The following is a 22,264-nucleotide window of genomic DNA, read 5'->3' on the forward strand; positions in this document are numbered from 1 at the left end:
TGAGGGTGGGAGTGAGACAGGGGGCGGTGGGGCTCGGCAGCCCATCCGGCACAGTTCCGCTGACGGGCGGGCCTCCGGGCTTCCTTGCGTGGGAGTGTTAGAGTCACCCGCGCGGGAGGTATGTGAGGTTTCTGCACCTTGCCTTCCCTGCGCGGGCGGGAGGAGCCACATCGGAAGGACGGCCTGCCCTGGCCGGCGGGAGGCTGTGGGAAACTGCCCGGTCCGCCTTTGAGCGTGCACCGATTTTTCTCCGGCGTTGTAGGTCAATGGTGCAGGCGTTAGTCAAGATGAGCCCTTCTCTCTCCTTCATCTCTGTCGTGTCCCTTTGCAGTTCCTGACAAAACGTAAGCGCTGTGGACAAGGCCGCTGTGCTCTTGTCAGGACAATCTCATTCCCTAACTATTGTACCAATTAGTCTTTATTGGATGAAATTGTATGAACTTCCTTAATAGTATGAAATTGTATTAGCTTTCTTAAATGTTTTACCTTGAATACTGCATAATCATGGTTAAGTTGGCATCACTAAAGGACCCTAGCTCACTGCAAGGAGGAGGACAGCCCCCCCCTTGAAGATAAGGACCTTTTGTTTCTGAGAATCTTGAAGCCATCCGCGAAGAAGAAAGGATACCCCTGGACTACCAAGGTAACACCAGCATCCCAGCCCCTCCAACACCTCTGTGAAACCCTCCCAGTATCTGGTATCATAGATAGGTAACTATAGCAAGACCAACTCCAGGGACAGCTAGATCAAGAAAGAAGCAAATGGATGGTGGCACCATACAAGTACATTTGTTTTTCAAAATAGTACTATGTGTTAAGTAGTGAGTGGTCAAGTCATGTTTTACCTGAATGCTTGAAAGGTATAAGAACAACGTATAAAACCGCATTTGGTGTGCCCCAATTCGAATGGGACACCTCATGCACATGAATACAGAATTACTCTTGTAATTCTATACTTCGCATCCTAGCCTCTTTTCTCAGTCTGGCATGAGACAGTTGTGAAATTTTTGTGACATTCAGGTCCCCTGCTGTGCTGTGCCGCTGGCTGATGAAGAGCCCTTACATGGCCACAGAAGACAGTCTTTGTTTTCAGAAGATAATTTTGGCCTGTGAGGGATTAGCAGTGGCTAAAAGCCACAGACAGCTTGTAATGGACAGCATTTTCCGTGTTCCCAGCTGGGAATCGTGCCTTGAGCACCCACTGCTGATGCATATACATGATCTTTGGGCTACCTAAAGGTATCCCCATCTGTCTGAGTGGCAGGGTTCCCACTGTAAATTGATGGGCTCTTGCCCTGGAACATTTTTCCTACACAATGATGGATGAAATGGATGAAGACTAATAGGGTGATCACCACTGATATAGAAAACTCTTCTTTATTACTGGTAACATTCTTCCTAAAACTTAATCATAATATGATTATTCTGAAAAGAGAGTACCCAAAAAGTCTGTTTAGTGTTTAGGTGGCTTTCAAACTTTGCTTGAAACTTTTGGACTGTGTCCTGATTTATTTTTCAGTGTCCACAGTCAATAAAGGGCAACTGTAACATTTCAAGCTAACGTTGCTCTGACCTGAAAATACATCTTCTTAGCAGGAACTGGAGGCTGTCTGGAAAGAGAATGAAGCATGTTCCAGATAAAACAGAAGATAGCGCTTCCTCAAACAGCCTATGTGGGTCCCTAGGAACAGGTAACTGCAAATAATAGACGTATTAATTGGACTGTTAAAAAACGTGGGGAAAAGAATCACTGGAAAGGTTGTTGTAATAGAAAACAGCCTCTCCCTCTATTCCATGACAAATTTCACATATGAATTTATGCCTATTTGTAAAAGACATAATAAGCTATTTGTGAAAACTTTTCCATTGATTTGAACAATAAATGTAAATGAACAAAGAAAAACCAACCAAGGAGTGGAAAGGAAACCAAGGAGTTGGGAAATAAAGTAGGAAGATAAACAAAGAGGGGTAGTATGATCGATGAAGGTCTCTTGTAGAACGAAAAAGAATCAGTCAATAATGTCATCTTCTAGTCAAATGCCAGGTATTTGCGTTTTTGTAGTGATACACTGATAACAGCCACTCATTAGATCTGTGGTCTTGTCAAAATACGGATTGTATTTTAGTCTTTTCCACTCATGGATGTACAGAGTAAACACAGGTTGTGGAAGAACGGCAGTAGTCTATTCTGGCTCAGTCATCAGCACAGCAGTTCCCATTTGATAATATTTCTTTTGGGGAAGCACAGTGCAGGAAGCAAAGCGGGCAATCATGTGCTGGACTTCCCAACTGAACTTGCAAAGGCTTGGAGTAGAGAAATTACCTGACACTTGCCAGTGTATCAAATCCAGATAGATAGATAATGAGTCTTTGTGGTGAACTCCATTCTGAAGGAAAAAACCATACCTAGGGGAAATATTACCTTTGCATAGTACGGACTTTACATAAAGTCCAGCATGGATGTATTACACAAAGATTGTTAAAAGTCTGCAAAAATAGAAAAATACCCACATTCTTCAGTGCTGAATATTGCACAATAGTGTAGAATTCCTCTTGGAGTTTCTGATGCCTGTGTTGTGTTCTTGTTGCTGTTTATAAATTACCACAGGAGCCACCAGCTGTCATCATATAAATTTTATTGGCACTCTGCAAATATTAAATCAGCATGCAAAATCAAGCCATGTGCAGTAACAGCTGATGCTCTGTTATGGAGAGCACATGCAAGAGAGAGGTATTCGCTGTCTTCCTGTGATTCTTACTGCTTACAAGCCCCTTGCTTCATGAGGCTGTTTTGCAGGATTCATTTTGAGCCCAATTGTACCCCTTGATCCATGTGCAGAAGGGGCGCTGTCTGTGCTCGGGTATCTCCTGGGTTGAGAAATCAGCCTTCTCAACAGTACTCATCTTCCTGGGTCGTTCTGAATTCTGCAGTTTGTTACTGACACTTCTTTTCTGCAGCACTGTTGCATTGCTCCGTTCCTTGTAAACCTTGCTGATGTACATAGGAGACACTTGTTAACTCTGGAATGGGAGTAAAATTCTTCATGTCATGAAGATCCACATCATGAAGATGGAGGTCTGTGTTAATGACATACTGTGCTGAAACAAAACCTATCCTGGCCCAGAAGTTTTATCAGTCACAATGTCACATACTGAGGATGAGGCCATAGATGTTAAAGGAAAATGTCTTTCGGGCTCTGTTTTCTCTCTGACCTAATCACCAGAAAAATCGAAGGCAAGGTATGTTTTCTGATCTGTCTGCCTCAGTAGTAGGCGTGGTGAAATCTACTGATCCCCCAGCACAGATAGGTTACATGGCAGCTAAGTAGGTTATGTGGCAGCTAAGCTAGACCAGGCAGTAGTCTAATTTAGGGAGTTAATTTTCATCCAAGGCACTTCAACAGTGTGAGGAGCTCTGCTCAGATAATGTCCAGCTGCAGAAGTCCTAGCATTGGCTCTTCCAACCCCTCTCTCCCTCCAGGAGTTGCTATCTGAAGTCCAGGCAAGCCAACAGACTGCTTGATTGCTTCCCTACCTATTGCAGCGTGAGGGGAGCTTGAACCAGCTTCAGCAGAGGGTTAAGCTGAGATACTCCCTTGTTCAGAAAGGCAGCTTAGGTCCATGCCTGCTCTGTTTGAACACCCTGACTGCAGGCTGCAGCCAGCAGCAGAACACGAGACTAAATGTCCGGTAATGCAATACCCTGAAAATGCCTCAGAAAAGGCCTTAGAGAAACATAAGGCTGCCCCTGACTTTTTTATTATTATTATTATTATTAATAATAATAAATAATAATTTTTGCTTTTGGTCCATTTTTTGTTTTTCAAGTTGAAGAGCATTTTGCTGGTGCCACGGTGCACAAGGCACTGTAAACAGGGTGATTTTTTTTCTCAGTGTGGACAATTAACATTTTTATCATTATTTTTGCAGCAGGCCAACTACAGAGTCTTCTCATCCCCATTCGTTCTCATCTGAGCAGAGTGAATGTACACAGCTGTCAGGGAGAGATTTCAGGGGAGCTGAGGTTGGTGGCTGCATACCAGATTTTCAAGGACTTATGTTTAGCAAAACAGCAAATGCAAAATATTTATCATTCACTATCAACGTTTCCTGTTTCCACTGGCAAGCTGCCTGATGGAGGACCTGAGGTAGCCTCAACCCCACATGTCTTCACATGCACCATCCTGCACAGCACATCCTCCCAGACATGATGTGATTATGCAGCTGTACAGACTGGCAGGGGTCTTCTCCCGGGGTAGGGAATCTCGTCATCTTGCTACTGCAGCGAAGAGCTAGTACGTTTAGGAGACAGTACTGCAAGAGATTTCACCACCTGTCAGTAAAACATGCTGAAGCTTCTTAGCTGACAGCCATGAGGTTAGCTGTGAATACTTCATAAATGGTGAACAGAGTACCAAGTACAGCATGAAGTACCAAGTGCAGCTTCAGAGATTTTTCCCCAGAATGTACGGTTGCACAGAATTCGGTAAGAGCTACCCTCTAGTGTTTGATGTAATTACAGGCATTGAAGCCGGTTACATAGAATCCTTATTTAAGAGAATAGCCTGTACTGAAGATTTTATTTTGCTTAAGCAATTAGTATAAACAGCTCTTCTCCTCAATTATTTTCAAGATAAAGCAGAGCCATTTGGAAGAGAGGCAGTAGGTCAAATAAAATGGCAGAAGTGTACGAACTCCACTTGGGAGTGAGCTGAATTTTCAGAGAGCTCTGCAACTATGGCTTAGTCTTGTTCTGTAAGATAGGTTTGCACAAGAAGTGCTCTGAAATTGAAGAGATCACAATAACAGCACTTCCATTGTGACCATAGTTACATTGGAAAAGCTTTCATTACCGAAAGCATGCAACCTCTGAATGGACACAACTAAAGTCATGCAGGTTTGCTGCTATAATGGAATTATGAGATTGGAAGATTTTTCTTTTTAATTGACTTGTGATCTTACTGGGAGTGTATGTATGTCCTACCTTCAAGTGCTGGAAGCATCCATAAACTGATACAGCTCACACCCCTCACCTTTCTGATCCACATCATTATACTAGCAAAGGCCATCACAGTTGTGCTGAGAGAGTAAAACCCTGTTAGCCCCTGGGCACAGATTATTCCTAATAAGGAATTTTTAAAGGCTGAGAAATCTGATCCAATTAACACATTCTTGATTTTGCAGAATACTGTGCTAATTACGTGCAACCAGTCATTGCTGGGTTAATTGAACATTCATACAAAAAACCTACAGCACTAATCTAATTAGCATTTACTACAGCTGTCATCATTACCTCTTTTCACCTACTTTTAAGCTGTGCAAATTCACACTAAGAATCTGGTCCTGCAAACTCCTGACATGAATAGCTTGCTTTGGCTGCGATAATGCTTCAGCACACAGAAGGAGCTTTAAAAATTAGGCTGCATACTTCACAGTCCACAAGATAGCTTCAGTTCTTCCATACTTATGTGCAAAAGCCACAATTTAGCAGTCAGTCGTGTCAAAATTATGAGACTGGATGATTTTTCTTTTTAATTGACTTGTGATCTTACTGGGAGTGTATGTAGGTCCTACCTTCAAGTGGTTCTCTGCAAGCATCAAACCTAAGACATACTTGTATGTAAGAAAAAAAGAAAATGCAGAAAAACATTCTTATATATTCACACAGCTTTAAAACGTCAGTGGTTAGAAGCCTCAGAAGATACAGCTTTTTCAGATTAAAAAAATAAAGTTGGGAATAAAGAGAAAAAAGTTGGGAACTTTGATGCTTTGTGTGCTTTTCTTCCTTAGGTTTGATTAAAAATTAACGCTAATAATCACACAGAATAACTCACAAAGGTTTGATAAGGTGCTGAGGTTTGAACCTTGTGGTAAGGCAGGGAGTTGTTTCCGAGCTTTTCCACTTGCACACAGCATGCTTTAACAAAGCACTAGTCGTTAAGGCTGAGAGTGCAGTTGGACATGCCCAATGTGGAGGCACCTCTACTGAAGAAAAGTATGAGCCATAAAAGAATTTGTTCTCTGAAACTATACAGTTGCTAGCTGGTGCTGCTTTGCCTGTTAGAAAAGCTTTTATTTCTTTCGTCATAACCTGAGCCTGTTCATGCTCAGTGCAGCCTAACATGTGAAGGTAAATTTCTGAATCTGGGTGCTAGTTTATTGCACTAGAATCCTGAGAATACCAATCAGCATTATAAAGCTAGATTAAGTATTAAGTTAAAATAAGTATTTCCTTTATTGCATTCAATACAAGGATGATAAGACCTTGACAACTTGTTACTTGGAATGACATAGTGTATCATGGCATAACATACAAACAGCCATACACAGTTTACACATCAGTTCTTAGTGTAGAAGGATAGAGAGAAGGCTTTGTTCAGTTTTTGTATTTTTTTTTATAACAATTTTTCTTATTTAAAAACAGGTTCATATGTAATGAAAGACACCTATATACTTATTGCTAGTTCGCTCACTGCAAGTGACCTGCAGAAGCAAACATCTATTGCAGCAGTTCAGATCCAGTATCAGAATATCATTCAGATGCAATTTTCAGTAAATATTAAAACATGGGCCTTGCACTCCAAAGCCATGCTGAATATATTTTTCTCACAGGACATTAAGACACTTCTGATCGCAGGGCAGTTCAAATACAAGGAATCATTCACCCAACCCTTGAACTGACCACCTATATCACTACTGATTTCCAATACCCAAGAAAAGAGTTGTGGATAGTTTAGCAACAGGGGCCCAGGTCTGAGAGTTTTGCAATAGCAGCGGAGCAGCTTCCCAGAGGACTGAAGGAGCTGGCTTAGAAATAGCCTGAAGTCTTGTTGCTGGAAGCTGATCACTGTCTGGTGTGCCAGGTCTTCAAGACAAATCCAGGAGAAGCAGCTGGAGAGAGCAGAGAAGCCAGCAGTTCAGCTAACAGCCACCGGTGCTGTGTTGGCTGGCACTAAACTCAGACCTTTCCAAACAGAGAGTTTTGTCAGCTCTTCGTATAAAGCTATACAGGTATTGCCATGCTGATAAAATCCTTCTGCATATTTTCTGTCACATGAATGCCTTCTCTGCATTTTCTGCAGGTGTTGAGAACATTACTTAAACTTTATATTGGTATCACTGACAATGTTAATATTCATCAGACTGGAAAACATGAATTGTCTTTCCACAGTGAATTTAAATAATAATACTAACAATCCATTCATTTGTGGTGTTTTCTGTGGGAGTATACAATTTTTTATACTTTTTTTTCTCCTTCTACTATGTAACACTGTCAATAAAAAAAAACATGCAGAGCAAATGCAGGCATGTAGGAGGAGTGAAAGTGGTTTCTATGGCAAAATATCCTTTCGAGCCACTGTCTTAAGGTGTAAATTGTGAGGTATATAAGTTTTCACAGGGAACTGTACTCCAGCTGGGAGCAATTAGAATGACCTTAACTAGTCACAGCTTTCTATCTATCTGCCTTACGTCTATTTATATTTTACACTCTCCAGCCACTATCTTAATGTAAAAGTAGACCTGTTTTTGCAAGGACGAGACTAAAGCCTCATTTGTGTTGCCAACAGAGCTATATTGGCAGTGCCTGCAAGCCAAGGCAATGTAAACCAGCCAATATGTTAGGGTTATGCACAGATAAATCATGCTAGTTCTTCAGCTGTTGTTTACTAGCATCCTATAAACAGTGATAAGAAGGGTGGAAAATTTTTTGAAGGTTTCCCTTGTTAAAGTAAGAACTCTACACAGAATCCCAGTAATCTCATCTCCCTTCCTTTAACAGCTGCAAGGAAAGATCTATTACATTTTAGGTAAAGTTATTGTTGAAGCAGAGAAGCAGTTAAAGTAGAAAGTCTACATCTTTACTATTTTTGTGTACCAATGTGATGAAAGCTTTAGTTCTTTGGGTTTTCTCATTGGCAAATTCTTATGATCAAGGAGTTAAGTACTTTGAACAAGTTAATTGTGTTCATGTACATATGCATGCAAGTCTGACAGTAGACATCCAGTCGCAGGGTCTTTAATCTTCTGAGTCTCACATTTACATTCTTCCACAATCATGACTTCTTTGACCACTGGGACAGAACTGGTGCAGTTGAGATCCAGGCGCTTCATGGAGAACTTGCTGGGCAAGCAATGAGAACAAAAGGTATAAAGACGATCTTCTGGACCAGCAACATGAAAGGAACTACATTTTCCAAAACACAGATTATTCTGTACCGTCACCTTCTCACAGCTCTCATGAGTAATGCTCTGAAACAGAAAGCAGTTTTACGTTCCTGGTACATGAGTGGCCCATGGACTTTGCTAGAAGGCATGAAGGCAAAAAAAACCCAACAACCCAAAATACTATATTTTTTCTTCTCAGAACATTTACTTTAAACATGTTTATTTTTTATGTCAAGCAAGTGGTAAAATATAAGAGCTTTTAAAAGCAAACTTTACTGCTCCTATGGGCAATTCTTAGATTAAACAACAAAAGCAAAATCTGCTTCAATCAGAGCCTTTTTGAACTGATACGGGAAAGTCCAGTAGGTGGGTTTGTCATATTTACCTTTTAATTGCTCTTTGAGTTCTACATTTCTGCCATGGTTAAGCAGTCTTACCTGCTTAGCAGGACTTAAAACATTGTTTTGGCCCGACGTTCTTGCATACAAACTACAAGCTAGACTCAACTGTAATCTTCAAGATTTGTCTCCATGCGGAAGAGGCATAATGTTCTTCAGCAGTTTACTTTAATGAAAATCTTAAAAGTGCAATGGAAGTTCTATAATCTCTTGGTTTACAGGAATAACAATTCCTTGTATCACAAGAGCCTATGTCAACTCCCAAGCCATATAAAGCTAGACTGGAGTTAGCACTTTTATATTGGCATAACTGCAGCCATCCTGGAGAAAGCTTGTCATGTTACATGGCACAAAAAGTAAAATGGTACAAGTTTCTAGGCCACAACTATGTTTACATGTGTCTGCCAGTGAAATCAATTTAGTGAGAGATGTGAAAAAACATGGTCCTTGACGGACTGTGATTATAGAAACACTGACAATAGATGTTGCCTTATGAGGAATACAGCACTTTTATCTATACTATTTGTCTGTCTTGATGTCACAATATGACAGAATGGCTTCATCTGTGCATGGGACAATTTACCAGTTCTCCAGCATTCTTAGCACAGAATTAGATGTATGTATCAGTCTTCTGATTAATACGTCAGAAAGGAATCCTTGCTTAGCTGTAAGAAAACAACCAGCTTCTCCTGTAAATACTTGCCCTGAGACCCTTTTTGTATATATGCATATGTGTATATGTATATACACATATGTCTATACAGATAATTCACGTATACCAACTGTTTAGATATATATTCATTGAATAGATAATTACTCACCACTGCCCTGCTTTCTCAGGCTAGGTCAGAACATCTTTTCATAAAAAGAATAAATAACTCTCTGAAAATTGAATGTTTGGCTTTCCAGTTCTGCAATTTAGCAGCTTGGCTCGTCAGACTAAAGCTTTTTCAGCCTTTTTCAGTGGTGTTTTTCAGCTGCTTATCATGTGTGAGCATTCTAAAGTGGCCCTGTATCTTAGCAAATGAACTAACCCATGTGTCTTCAGGTGCCGATTACAAGAGTCAGAGGAAAGGACCCATTTATTGATCTTGGACACGTGTTCTTACCTGGGAAAAAGGCAGGGTTCTGCAGTTTTCTTGGTGCATTTCATTGGTCTTGATTGGCAGGACAACCTCTTCAGATGCTGAATTTTTCTTTAGCATGAAGTGGTCCCAGAATTTCTTGGCATCTTTTCTGTAGGGATGTTCAGCTTCCATCTTGCTGGAGTAGTGGGATGGCGAGAAGTTTTCCACAGGAGAGATCTCTCTGGGTGCTGCCCAGGTTCTCAGGTCTTGGTCTACATGGAGTTCTGCATTGGGAAGGATGATTCTGGACATTTTTTTCTCCTCTTGCTTCTCACTTCCAGACGCTGTCTGTGGAATTGCTACAAAAAAGCTTGGTTCTCCCAGGGTTTCCTCAAGACATACTGGGTTTTCCCCTACCAGCTCACGAAAGCTCTGACTTTCAAGCAGATTTTTGTTCAGATAGAAAAAGTGCTGAAACGTCCTTCTGCTTTTCGTTTGTGGTGAATCCCCCTGTGGCTCTGTGGCTCCAAGACATGAGAGCACTAACAGCTGAAGGAGAAGCAGCAACATGATGCTGTAAAGTGCAACCCTGTAGACCTGCTGCTATTGCAGTGACTGTAGTGTGCTAGCTTTATACGAGAGCCTGGTGTCAGCTTATGGCTCCTGTCTGTGTGCAGAGTAGGGGGGGGCTCAGGGGAGACCCTGGTGTGGCTAACTGCATTCATTTACTGTAGATTACAATTATGATAGGGGAGTTTGTGCTAATGAAACTCTGCTTTCAATCTGCATTATGTGTATTAGAAGGTTCTATCTAAAATCTAGTAACCCAGGATGGCATGGGGGACAGAAGGAGTCAAGAGGAGGAAATGTTTGGATAAACTGTCTAGCTTAGGCCTAGGAATTAAGGAAGCATTTGAGGTTGTGTATTAGCATACTCAATGTGGTCTTCATTGTTTATTTTGACTTTCCATTCCACAAAGCCAGAGACTGTCAAAACAGGGAGTGTTACTTCATCACAACAGGAAAAGGCAAGCTGATTAAAGTTTGCTAAAACATGAAGCTGGATCTGGAGACATCAAATCAGCCCATGTTTTCAAAAGTTGAGTGTAATTTTAGCCTTTCAGATTTGGGATATGATCCAAGGCCTGCAGCAGCACCACTGCAAACTGTCAAACTGCTGCTCACACACCCAGAGGAATCTGGCAGAGAGCACTAGCCCTTGCTTTGCCTCCTTCACAGCAGGTTTGCAGCTGCTGGAGGGCAGACATATCACTAGCCCAGAATAAAAGGTCCCAGGGTGAAGAAACTGCACTCCAGATTCTCAAATATTAACTAACACTGCTATGTCCTGTTCAGGCACCAAAGCCACTACGGCATCCTATAAACTGGTAAATAAAATGAGGGTTTAAGCAAAATATGTTAGAAAGGACATATTTTATGATTCTAGATATCAGTGTCTCAACAGAAATATCTAAAGACTACTAGGCCCTGAACTGGAGGCATCTTTTGCAAAATTATCATGCTGTGCAATATGTAAGAAAAAGAAATGTGATAGAACACCATACAGAGGAAAGTTTTTGGAGAAGGAAAACATATTTTCAATAAACTTCACAAATATTGATCCTAATCTGAAAATACTAAAAGGAAATTCTGCTTCAGATAATTTGCCATGTAAGTACTCCAATCTCTACACACTCCTGTGTCTACCAAAAGGAGTCTATCAATAGTCTCTTAAGTTTGTAGCTAATCTGCTCATTAGTATTGAAAACTTCTATGGTCTGTACTAGGTGTATGGAGTTATTTGACTTTCTGTTCCAGCAAATTAGATTACTGACTGATAATTGAAGTAAACTAATTGCCTAGTAACATCCTTGTGAGGCACTGACTTACAATTGTAGCACATAGTGGAGATCTAGGACTTTTCCTAGTGCGTAATTCACTTGAGTTAAATTTTGTTCTAATCTTGAGGTCCATCCTGAGACAGAAGTGCAGGGAGCTCCAGTGGGGTTCACACACTAACATTAAAGTGTATCTGTGCCTTGACCTCAGTGGGATGATCTTATTAAGGGAAGCACAGCTGTCAAGCACAAGCTTTATTGCCCTGTAACTTCAGCCTTGAGCAGTTTAATTCTACCACTGGTTTGGTGCCTTCCTGGAGTGTCAAGTGTGCCCTGGGAAGGCAGATTCTCCCACAATTACCAGGAGTGAAATCATAGAAAATACTGGCATCTGCAACAAGATGGGCTCTGAGGTGTGCCTGCAAAAAGTCCTTGCATCATATTTACACAAGCATGTGCAGCGTTAGGGTGGAGCAACAATGAGTCAAAAGGATTAATGTGATGCAGATAGTTTATTAAGTAACCTAGAATTGCATTTTGAATCCTGACATCCTATCTTTTTTGGCCAAGAAGTTGAATGAAGCAGTTGACCTTTGGAACTAAAATTCCTTGTGTCAGTTGCATGTTGGTACTAGTCATTCAAAATTATTCAGCAAAGATAAGACCATTACATTTTGAGTTTTCCTTCTTTTTTTCCTCTTTATTTTAGTTGCTCAGAGAGTTATAAGACTGGGCTGATACTCAGACCTATGTATTGTATTATATTGACAGAGAAGGGTCTGACACATTTGGCCATGTCTTTCAAACACGAGATTTTACTGAGGCAACATATATTTTTGCAGTTCTTTTCTTCAGAATTTAAAAATATAGTGCTAACTTAAACAATTTAAAGATGATTCCTTCTGGATTATAGCAACACAACAGAAGTGTTCTTTCTATTTGCTTTTATCTGTTTCAGCTATTGTTCACTTTCTTTTGCCAGGAAGAGCCTTTTCTCTAAGTCTAGACCAGTGGTATAGCAGCTCTTTCTGTTTAAAAGTTCCAGCTGTGGTTTTGATCCTGTAGTGTTTGTATTTAACTTTATCCATATAAGTAAAATTGCATTAAATTACTCACATATATGTTTACAGAATTGAAAACCAAGTGCCTGAAAGGCCCAGTTTACCTCCCTTCAAAGCCTGCTTTAAAAATCCCACCACCTTCAAGGTAAAAGAAAAAAGGCTTTTAAGTCTCAGTTAAATTTTACCCCAGTCTGCCCTGAAAGAAAGAAACATATGTGTATGTGTGAAGGGGTGTTCTGCCCTTCTTGTCTGATGTGGCTGAAGCATGGTTTGGTGCCGAGATAGCATTTTAGCTTCTGCTGGAGGGTTCTCTTCTTTGTAGCAAGAACATAAGCAAAATCATTTTATGACTGCTGTTTCCAGAGGGTTCTTTCTGCAGCTCTTCACAAAGAATAAATCGTGTTGCAAGCAGCAAATATGGTGCAAATGATTTAAGAATATCTCTGTCAATGCACAGATAAAAATTAATTAAATGGTAGTACTGGAATGATTGGACTATGCAGACACTTCTCTCTAAACTAAACTGGCCTGGGTTATTGGTGCAGTGCAAATATTAACAAGGAATGTATAAAAACCTTAGTATTGCCATATATGTATAGATGTTAAGCTGCTAGTGTTATATTTGTAGTGCAACGGCAATGAAAAAAAACCCATTCAATATCAGGATCCATTCATGGTACGTACTGTTCTATCCTGTAACATACAGGAAGAAAAAAGGCCTGCCTTAGAGGGCTTCAGATGTAAAAGCACAAAGTATTATTTACAGAAGGGTAGGAAAGAAGGCTGAAGCAAAGCAGTGTCAGCAAGTCACTCCACAAGTCACTCCGGAACCCAAAGGCAGAAAACAGAGCTCTCTTCTCCTATAGGTCAAGCCAGTTACAGTTCCTGGGTTTTCTTGAATGGTTTTACCTAAGATCTGCTGAGAGCCAAAAGCAACATGCCAACTCTGGTTCTGCCAGGCCAGTCTAATACTGTTCCTTCATGCCTACAATAGTAATCTCTGGCTGCTTTCCAAGAGACAAAGCCGGTAAGAAATGGGACCTGGTGCTTCTGGGCAGAGTTTGTTCTGTGTTTACACACGGTCTAAATCTGTTTTGGAGTCAGCTGCCTGTATAACCATGCACAGGTAGCAATGCTCAGCCTCTCAGCTCAGCCAGGAGCCTGCCTGTATTACGGGAAGGCATCCCAGCTCAGACAGCGAGTTTGGAGAATCATTCTGAAGTTAAAAATAGTAAGTATTTGTAAGTCTCTTTGTGGTGACATCAACTGCATAGACTAATAATTGACAACAGAGATTGGACTGGGCACATTATCATTATGTTCCAAATACAGCTAATCTCAGATTTCTACAAAAAGCAATGCTGTGTCTTTTATAAAAACTTGTTTTCCTGCCTGATTACCCTTTCATAGAAGCATAGCACATGTTTTCACTGTGTTTTGGTTGTTAAATCTTGTGGCTAAATGCATCAGTGTCTTTCAAGCAGGCTTTGATTTGCCTTCATAGTAGCGATTTATTTGGGACATTCTGTTTTCACTAGAAATAGTCACCATGAATGTTTGCCCATCCTTTTAAAACTGTCACGTCTATAGATGACAAGTGCTATGCAAATGCAAAGTGGTATTATTCATTTGTTTCAGAGCCACAGTTTATTCAGTCATTATGGACATAAACTCAGTAATTAGTTACACTGCCAGTTGATGCCTAAAAATAATTCTTAGGCAGTGCTTGAATTACTTGCCTTCTGTTGAGCTAAATAGTCTCATCATAGCATGATTGATGATTAAATCATTAAAATGGATTTTATATATTACAGTCCAATTCAATATACTATCATTTTCAAAACACATCCTATGTAGACAAACTTGTATCCAGAAATATCTTTTACAGGACCCATATGAAGACCTCAGAACTAATGAATTAGCACTATGCAGTTTGTTCTCCCAATTATTGTACTTATCAAAGAAAGTCATCTGTGGTCTTTGTTTTACTGAGTTTTGGGGAAACAGATCACATACAGGCCTCATGGGAAAATTATAATTATGAAACCAGAAGGTTCTTTACAAGGTATGATATCAAAGAACAGACAATAAATCTGTTCAATTTTGTACCTTCAACCTTAGATACTGTACATCATTAATTCCCCGCTTTGTTCTTCAAGTCGTCTGTTGCACTGTTTCTTTCTTCACTCATTTATACCTTCCTGTTCACATTTCTTTGTTTCTTTTCTCTGTGTTGTAGCAACAGAATTGGAGTCTTAAGTTTCAAACTGCTGCCAAAATGAGAAGCTCACACTTGAAAATGCTCCCATGTGTGTCCAGCAGGGATAGGATAAGTGTCCTTTCATGTGTATTGGCCCATATTCTTGTGGCTATAGGTACGTACACATGATACAGTGGATGGCTTTCTCTCTATTATAATTTTCAGGCTGGTAGATTTTGGACAGATGTCTACCTCCTGAAGCATCTCCTGAATGATACTGCCACATATGTACTGCCTAATTGAGAGTTGTACCCAATTCCAAACCCAGACTGAGGAGCTGTGTTTGTCAAACTGTGGGACAGTGAGCCAGGGGAGAAAGAGTCTGGGCAGAGAGGCATTTTAGTCTTCAGGAAGTCACATCTTAGCTTGCCGTGGATAATTTGAGAGAGCAGTGGTGATTCATTAAAGAGTTGGACAACACCAAGAAAATGTTTGTAGCGTAATCCAAGGAAGAAGATGAAGATAAGGTTTCTTTTATTAAAGTAGAAATATATTTAGACTTATCTGAAAATTTTGTCTGTATGAATAAGATTATATTCTTTTGCTTACTGTGCTTATATCCAGTACTTCAGATACCAGATTCCTGTTCATTAGGACTACTTCTGACTGAAAAAAAATACATTATCTCAACACTATAAAAATAAACAAACCAACCCTATTGTGTTCTTGTCTTCTAACCATATACTGCTTGGGTACTGATGTAGAGGATAGTAGTTAAGCAATGGAATTAGAGTAGCAGAGTTGTCCATACTACAAGCAGCATAGCTTCTTAAAGGGTAATGAGAGGAGAACTGACATCTGCATCTCTTCCATGAAGATGACTGAGGTTACTGAGGGACAATGACTTTTTTTTCACATTCTCCTTTAAATCAAGAATCATATTAAAATTCAATTTTATGGACTGACAGTCTTTCTTTAATTCATTCTTCCTTTTGTGTATCTGTTTGCAGATCTGTAACCTTTCTTAAATGTACTTCTCAAAATAAACAACATTATTTTCTCTTTTAAAAATGGTTTGCTCATGATGTTTGCTCACAAAAATGGTTCACTCACAAATGTCCTTATGGTATTAATTCAGGAATAGGCTTATGCAGAAGAAGAAATAGAATTCAGAAACTGCGTAGAGTAAACAGTAGGTATATTATGCTTGACTGTAAGTACATTTCTACTACACCCAACACTATTTTTTTATCACTAGAAAAAAAGCTTTTGTGAGATCATGAAACTGAAGAAATATGTATTCACCAAAATATGTTTCAGTTTTGTATTAATACACATTACAAAGTTAAACATAATAATATATAGTGTTCTGAATACATGAATTACAATAGGACCAGTCTTGTGACGTAAATAATGTAGAATCACAGTATTCACTGAATTGTTTCTATAATTTTCTCAAAGCTATTATTATCTTTTTAGAATGAGTGAATAAAGAATTGTAGGCATTCAGTATGTTTCAGTGTGTACAAAAGAGATCTGGAAAACTTTTCTGTTATTTTTCAGATTAAAAACTTGGTCTCCATGAAGTTAGTAACAACACAAATATTTTAGAATATTTTGGTTTGGAAGAAGTGCTCCTGTGGCCAGTTGCCTATGAATTTTTTTCATAACTGTTATCTTTGACTCAACTACTTCTCTGTCAAATTAGTTTGAAATTGGTCAACAGATTTGAAAGACACTTGACAGTGAGAAAAGGTGGTTAAAAGCAACAGGCACACAAAGAGCTCATATTGGCCATCCCTTTTCTTTTCACTGAGCTATTGCATCTTGGCTCTGTTGCTCTTAAAAGGCATATGGATAGTTCTGATGACATAAATCCTCTGTTTATCCAGAAAGTGTGGCAACTATAGGTGAACACCAGCATTTACATGCTCCTTGTTCATTCTTACAGCCTCTCAAAATTCCCCTACTGATGCTGTTCCTCTGAATACTGATTTTCCCCTGAGTTTACTCGGAGTCTAATTCAAAAGAATTGAAGACTGGAAAAATTCCCAATAGCTTCTCAGCATTTTAGGCCTTTTCTTTACTAAACCTCTTAGAGACAACTTCCCCTAGCAACAGAAAAAGTTATTTGTGCTTTCCCTGATTTGAGTATGTCATATCCTTTGAACTCCAGTATTCTAAAAAAAAAGCTGTAAAAATCTGTGAAAAAATACTTCATTTTTAAGGGCAGACAAATTAAAATTGTGAATAAATGTTTGGAGCAGTTCATTTCTGCCTTTCAGGGCAGAAATATCCTTGCACTGTGATATAAGAATTTTAGCTTCATTAGTGTATTGTATTGGATATAATGAAACCAGTAAACACATACAGTTTGCACAATTAACTGTTGTGTACTAAAATCTACGTATTCTTCAATCACTTTAAAGTAGTTCAAATGAAATACAGAAAAGGGAAATTCTCCCCTCTTCTCACAAAAGCAAATCTCTGAGATCACTGTTGTCTCAGCTTAGGCGTGAGTTGTTTATTAGCACCTTGGTCAAAATTCCCTCTTTGTTGATGTCATTAATTTATTAAATAATTAGGAGAGATATTTAAATAATCTCAACAGGTTTTATCAAGATAGCACCAATAAACTCAGCAGTTTTTATAAAAAGAAGGCCCTAAAGAAATAAAAGTTTACGTTTATGTCTAACCAAGCTCTCTTAGTCAATTTTCCCTGGAATTCCAGAACACAATGGTGTTCAATCCTAAGAATGCTTTTTTAGATCCTATTTTTTTTTGCTGTGGAAACTATCAGAACTAAAAACAGGTCTAGACTGGTACTCAGGGGTACCTGGTTTGAGGAATTCTTGAAACAATTAGCCTATCTATGTTGATCTAGAAGAATCCTTAAGCAGAAGCGTTAGTGTCTAGCAAAAGTGTTTAGAAGCTTGGCATAACGATTACCATGATTAAAAAAAAGAAATCCTGGAGATATCTTTGTCTGTATCTGTTGATACCAACAATAAGGGTGATGAGGTTCTGTCCACAGTATTTGTCCTCCAATTTTGCAATACACTCGTGCTTGTCTGAACAGTCCTTTCAGAAAAGTTCTCTGCTATATATACTGTCCAGCTACTCACATGTGTATTCATTTAGCATGTCACATGCAAGGAGGAAGGATAAATAACCCACACATGCCAAAGGCAAGGAGGAGGGATAAATAATCCCTGGAACAGCATCCCTCAGCCCAGACAGGAGAGGTGATTCTGCTGCATCTGTCCCTCATGGGACTGAGAAATTGCTGTGAGGAACCCCAGAAGGAGGTTTTGCACCTCTGCTGCAAATAGTGTACAGATGCAATTGATCCAGAGGCTGGCCGAATAGACAAGCTGATAGGGGACAAGGGGAGAATCATCTGCTGGCAGCTGGCAGGCAGATGGGAGGGATGGGAGTTCATAAAATACAGGGCAAATTTGCCCTACTCAGTGCCACACCAACTGTCACACACTCATCATGGGCAGAGGGAGGGTTTGAAGGGAGCTTTAATTTTCTTTTTAGGAAGCTTATGACTTGTTTGTTTTTTAAATTTTAAGGCTGGCAGTAAGAAGGTCCTAAAGCAAGATTTTTGACAGATCAAATATAAATTTACTATAATGTTACAAAATGGTAACACTGCAAGTGCGTGTTTTAACTTTAAAAAAATTTAAAATTAAGTTATGGGCAGCTGTTTTTTCCTATTAAATGCTGATTTTTAAGCCTTTCTCAGAACTAAATCTGGATTTTTTATTATTATTTTTAAAAACCTCAAATCACTAGTAAGGACTTAGATTAATACTTTTCAAAAGCCATAGCTGCTTTAGTACAAAATATGTTTCATGATTACATTGGTTTATACATACATATAAATCCTATTGATGTTCATGTATCACTGAATATCCCAAGATAATATTCTAGGGTTAAGCTTCAGTATTAATTTTTTTGTGTAAATAATCCTTTGATATAGCATTAGATTTACATAGGTCCCATTATTTAATTACACTAAAAGTTACACCACCATCCTGCAACTCCAAAAAACATTGAACAATTTCGGTTAGGAATGTGAAACAATATGCATCTCTGTGTGAGCAGATCCACTAGGATCTGAAGCTGGCCTTGGGAGGCAGAAAGAGAAATACAAGGCTTTGCTTCTGTTGGTACTCTGTCACTAAATCCTGCCATTGGTATTTTCATAAGACATTACACTAGGGCATCGACAAAAGAAGCCACAGTCTCCTGACATAGTGTCCCTCCCCTCATCACCCAAGAGGACCTGTTTTCAGCCAGCAGAGTCTGCCTTCATTTCACTCCAAGCAGTCTTTCTCTTTTTGTGACTACAGAGTAAAACTGCAGTTTTTATTGCAAACTAATTAAAGCAACAGCCAATTCATAACCCCTCCTTAAGAGCAAAGCAAATCAACTGATGTGCTTTCTTTTTTTTTTAAAAAAATAGGTATTTTTACACAGAAATGTGATGCAAGCCTTCAGGCCTAGTTCTTTGGTGTAAAAATACACACCAGTAAGTGAGAGATCAAAGTCTTTGGGGAGAGTTCACAACCTTAACCTGGACTTAATCTTTGCAACTGACCTATATTCCTTGGTTAGAGTCCAAGGCATCTGCACTTCTGACAGCATATAAAATAAACCCTGCTGATAATTAGGACAGCTTTCTAACTCCATACCCTCACATGTCTGCAGATAAATAAAACTGAAACAACATGAACGTCCACATGCTTTCACAGAGATCCTCCATTCTTTACAGCTTTCTTGAACATATATAGCTGTTCCATTTGACCTTCCTGCAGTCGGTTGCTTGCCATTTTCCTCGCTTCTGTACCAATACACAATTTCTTCCTCTCTTTGGAAAGTGATAGGAGCCTCTTCTCCAGTTTATGTAGGTTACAGGTTCTCCCCCATTCCACTGCCAATGTCCAGGATTTAATTGGTCATTCAAGCCTGTGTTAAATCAGTAAAACCAAATCAGTGATGTTTATCGTCTTTGAAGCCCGATGCCAACAGAAGCATGTTGTTCTATCTGTTTGTTAAAAAATGCATACAATATTGTGCTGAGAGAAAAAAATGCATCTGGAAGAATACAAGTAAAATACAATTTAATATGTCATAAGGCAATTAGTACCATCTGAATAAGGCAAAATATACTTTTCCTCATTATTGCCTATCTGAAATGTTTTCTCTCTTTCCATCTATTGCATGTCTGTTACCTCCCAGGCTTCTCTTTTTATACTTGAAATGCCAAACAGAATGTTGTATTCAAGTCTGGGCAGCCTCAGATGCCTTCAGATTCCTTCTAACTAAAGGAAACTAAAATCCTGCAGATGTTTGTGGACCTTGTTTACACTGTTGTCATTAACAGTTGTAAAATTAGGTTGTCTTAATTAATACAAACTACACATCTTTTCATTTATCCTCTGAGTTACTAAGACCAACGTGAGTGGCATATTTTCAGAAATGACCTGTCTTTCAACTAGAAGAGACCCAAATCAGAAATTTGACACAATGGTCTTGTAGTCTTTGTTCTTACCAGAGGAGTTTATTCTCTAAGGTTAACAGAATCATGATACCATTAAACATGATCCCAAAATAACTGTAGTTCTTAAAGTTAATTTAGTATAGCTAGTAAATCCATCTCAGAAAATTACTAAAAGCTGAAAATTGCAGTTCACAATTGGAATAAAGAACCTAAAATGCGGGTAGAATAGCAGAAACAAGATGGGTTAGAAGAAAGCAATAGTACTAGTCCATGAGTTAAGGCAGTCATTCACAGAAAGGGATTAGAAGGTACAGAGAAGGCCCATCTGAGTTCTTTCCGTTCCTCGTAAAATGAAAGTGCATAATAAGACATCATTAAATTAGCTGTAAAATAAATAATTATTTAAAGTAAAGTTTAAAAAATGATAAATTAGATATAAAAAAGTAACAGTCAAAAGAAAGGTGAGATAAACAAAAGAGAAGGAGCTCCACCAGAACTTATTTTCCCAGCTAGTATTGAAATGGGAAAGGTTTTAAGGCAAAACCAACCCAGCAATAGGCAACATGATGAACTATTCTTTTTGATAAAGACATATAAAATTAGCCAGGTAAATTATGGCTTTCAGTTTAATGCCTTGGTTTGAAATAATAAAAGCAGCAGAAAATTGAGGATAATGCAGCATTTGAAAACTGCTGCGGCAGTTTCTGCTTTCCAAGGTGGACAGTAACTGTAATCCTTGGAGGGGACAGGCAGCTGATGTACTTGCCTATCCAAAAGGGCTTCCTCCCACTGAAGTCCCACAGCCACTGCATGTGCTGTTCATTAGCCACACTTGCTAGACTCCCCAGGTACCTAGGCTCAAGGAGAGAGGACAGAGTAATTAGCATTCCACAGAGTGACAGACATCTCCCATCGACTTATCAACAAGCAACACTGATTCTAGTATAAAGCATATAACTAATGTTTCACAGGAAAACCACTACTTACTGTCATGAAAGAATAATTACCTGAAGGTAAAGTCTTAAAATTCTGGATTACTTGGAGAGGAACCAAAGCCCTAGTCTGATTTTTCTAACAAAAAAAAGTTAATTAGCTGCACAACTGAAAGAAGTATAAACAGGAAATGTGTACCTCATACCCACAAACTCTGTTTTGAACCATTGACACAATCATTGATACATCCCTTTCTTTAAAATAATAATCTGCCCACACTAAAATCCAAGCTGCTAAAAGATACAGCTTCACCCATTTGGTAGTCGAGCAGACAATTCTTTTTAAAATCAGGTTCTGACAAAAGTAAAGCTTTGAATAACACAGTTAAAATCTTGGCCATGTTTCAAAACAGAACTAAGTGCTTATAATCTAGGGGTCTGGTTTGGAGTGGTGGTGTCGTTCTGAGAGGTAATGTTGGGTTGTCCGCAATGACTATGCATTTAGTTCTGATCAGAGAGCAGTCATGATGTCTATTAACCAGACTATTTCAGAATGAAGCCAATGCATAAGCTCTGCTCTGTTTTTGTGCTTAAAAGTATGCCAGCGCCAAAGGACGACTTGCAAACCCTAGCCACTGAGTTCCCTTGCCACTGTGAAGTCTTCCAACTAGTACCAAGCATGCAAGCACCAGCAAGCTGCTCTTAAGCCATTTAGAGATCAGGCTAAATCCTGAAGCATTAAGAGACAAATGGCATCCTGCACATTTGCCGGAACTGTCAGCCATCAGTGGCTCCGCTTTCTTAGTGAACCATCTTTTTGCCTGCCTTGATATCATGTCACCGTTTTACCTGTCACACCTGCTGTTGCCTTCCCTGCGATGCTGAGCCTCTGTCATTTCTGTTGTCCCATATTTCTGAGTGCCACACAGCCTAACAGTGATGCCAGCCCCTTCAGCCGCCCAGGACATTCTGGGTGGTGCCCAGGATGTTTGATGGGGCCCAAGCAAACAATGCTGCTCATCAAAACATGTTTTAAGAGAGCAAGAAACCTTTCTAGCAGCAGAACAAGTCAATGGCATTATGACAATTT

The 22,264-nt window shown here is 39.3% G+C and overlaps 2 protein-coding genes and 1 long non-coding RNA gene across 3 annotated transcripts in view; 1 reads left to right on the forward strand and 2 right to left on the reverse strand.

The window, feature by feature from the left end:
• The first annotated feature begins 32 nt into the window (after positions 1 to 32).
• LOC137676128 (uncharacterized) lies at positions 33 to 15,773 on the forward strand. Its single transcript, XR_011050052.1, has 3 exons — positions 33 to 643; positions 1,594 to 1,691; positions 14,770 to 15,773. It is a non-coding gene; the product is annotated as an uncharacterized lncRNA (long non-coding RNA).
• On the reverse strand, positions 7,957 to 10,201 carry CER1 (cerberus 1, DAN family BMP antagonist). Its single transcript, XM_068423983.1, has 2 exons — positions 9,674 to 10,201; positions 7,957 to 8,250 (listed from the first exon to the last, which is right to left on the reverse strand). Exons 1-2 carry the CDS (start codon positions 10,199 to 10,201, stop codon positions 7,957 to 7,959), a joined length of 822 nt encoding a protein of 273 aa, XP_068280084.1.
• A 237-nt stretch (positions 15,774 to 16,010) lies between the features above and the next one.
• Positions 16,011 to 22,264, reverse strand: part of FREM1 (FRAS1 related extracellular matrix 1) — a 77,677-nt gene continuing 71,423 nt past the window's right edge. Inside the window, exons 36-37 of the mRNA XM_068422710.1 lie at positions 21,009 to 21,094; positions 16,011 to 19,707 (exon numbers count right to left, since the gene is read on the reverse strand). Coding sequence (XP_068278811.1) covers positions 19,508 to 19,707; positions 21,009 to 21,094 — 286 coding nt within the window. The 3' untranslated portion in view covers positions 16,011 to 19,507. The remainder of the gene's footprint in view (positions 19,708 to 21,008; positions 21,095 to 22,264) is intronic.

The sequence above is a fragment of the Nyctibius grandis genome, chromosome Z (genome assembly GCF_013368605.1).
Source record: "Nyctibius grandis isolate bNycGra1 chromosome Z, bNycGra1.pri, whole genome shotgun sequence".
In the NCBI taxonomy this organism is placed as follows: domain Eukaryota; kingdom Metazoa; phylum Chordata; class Aves; order Nyctibiiformes; family Nyctibiidae; genus Nyctibius; species Nyctibius grandis.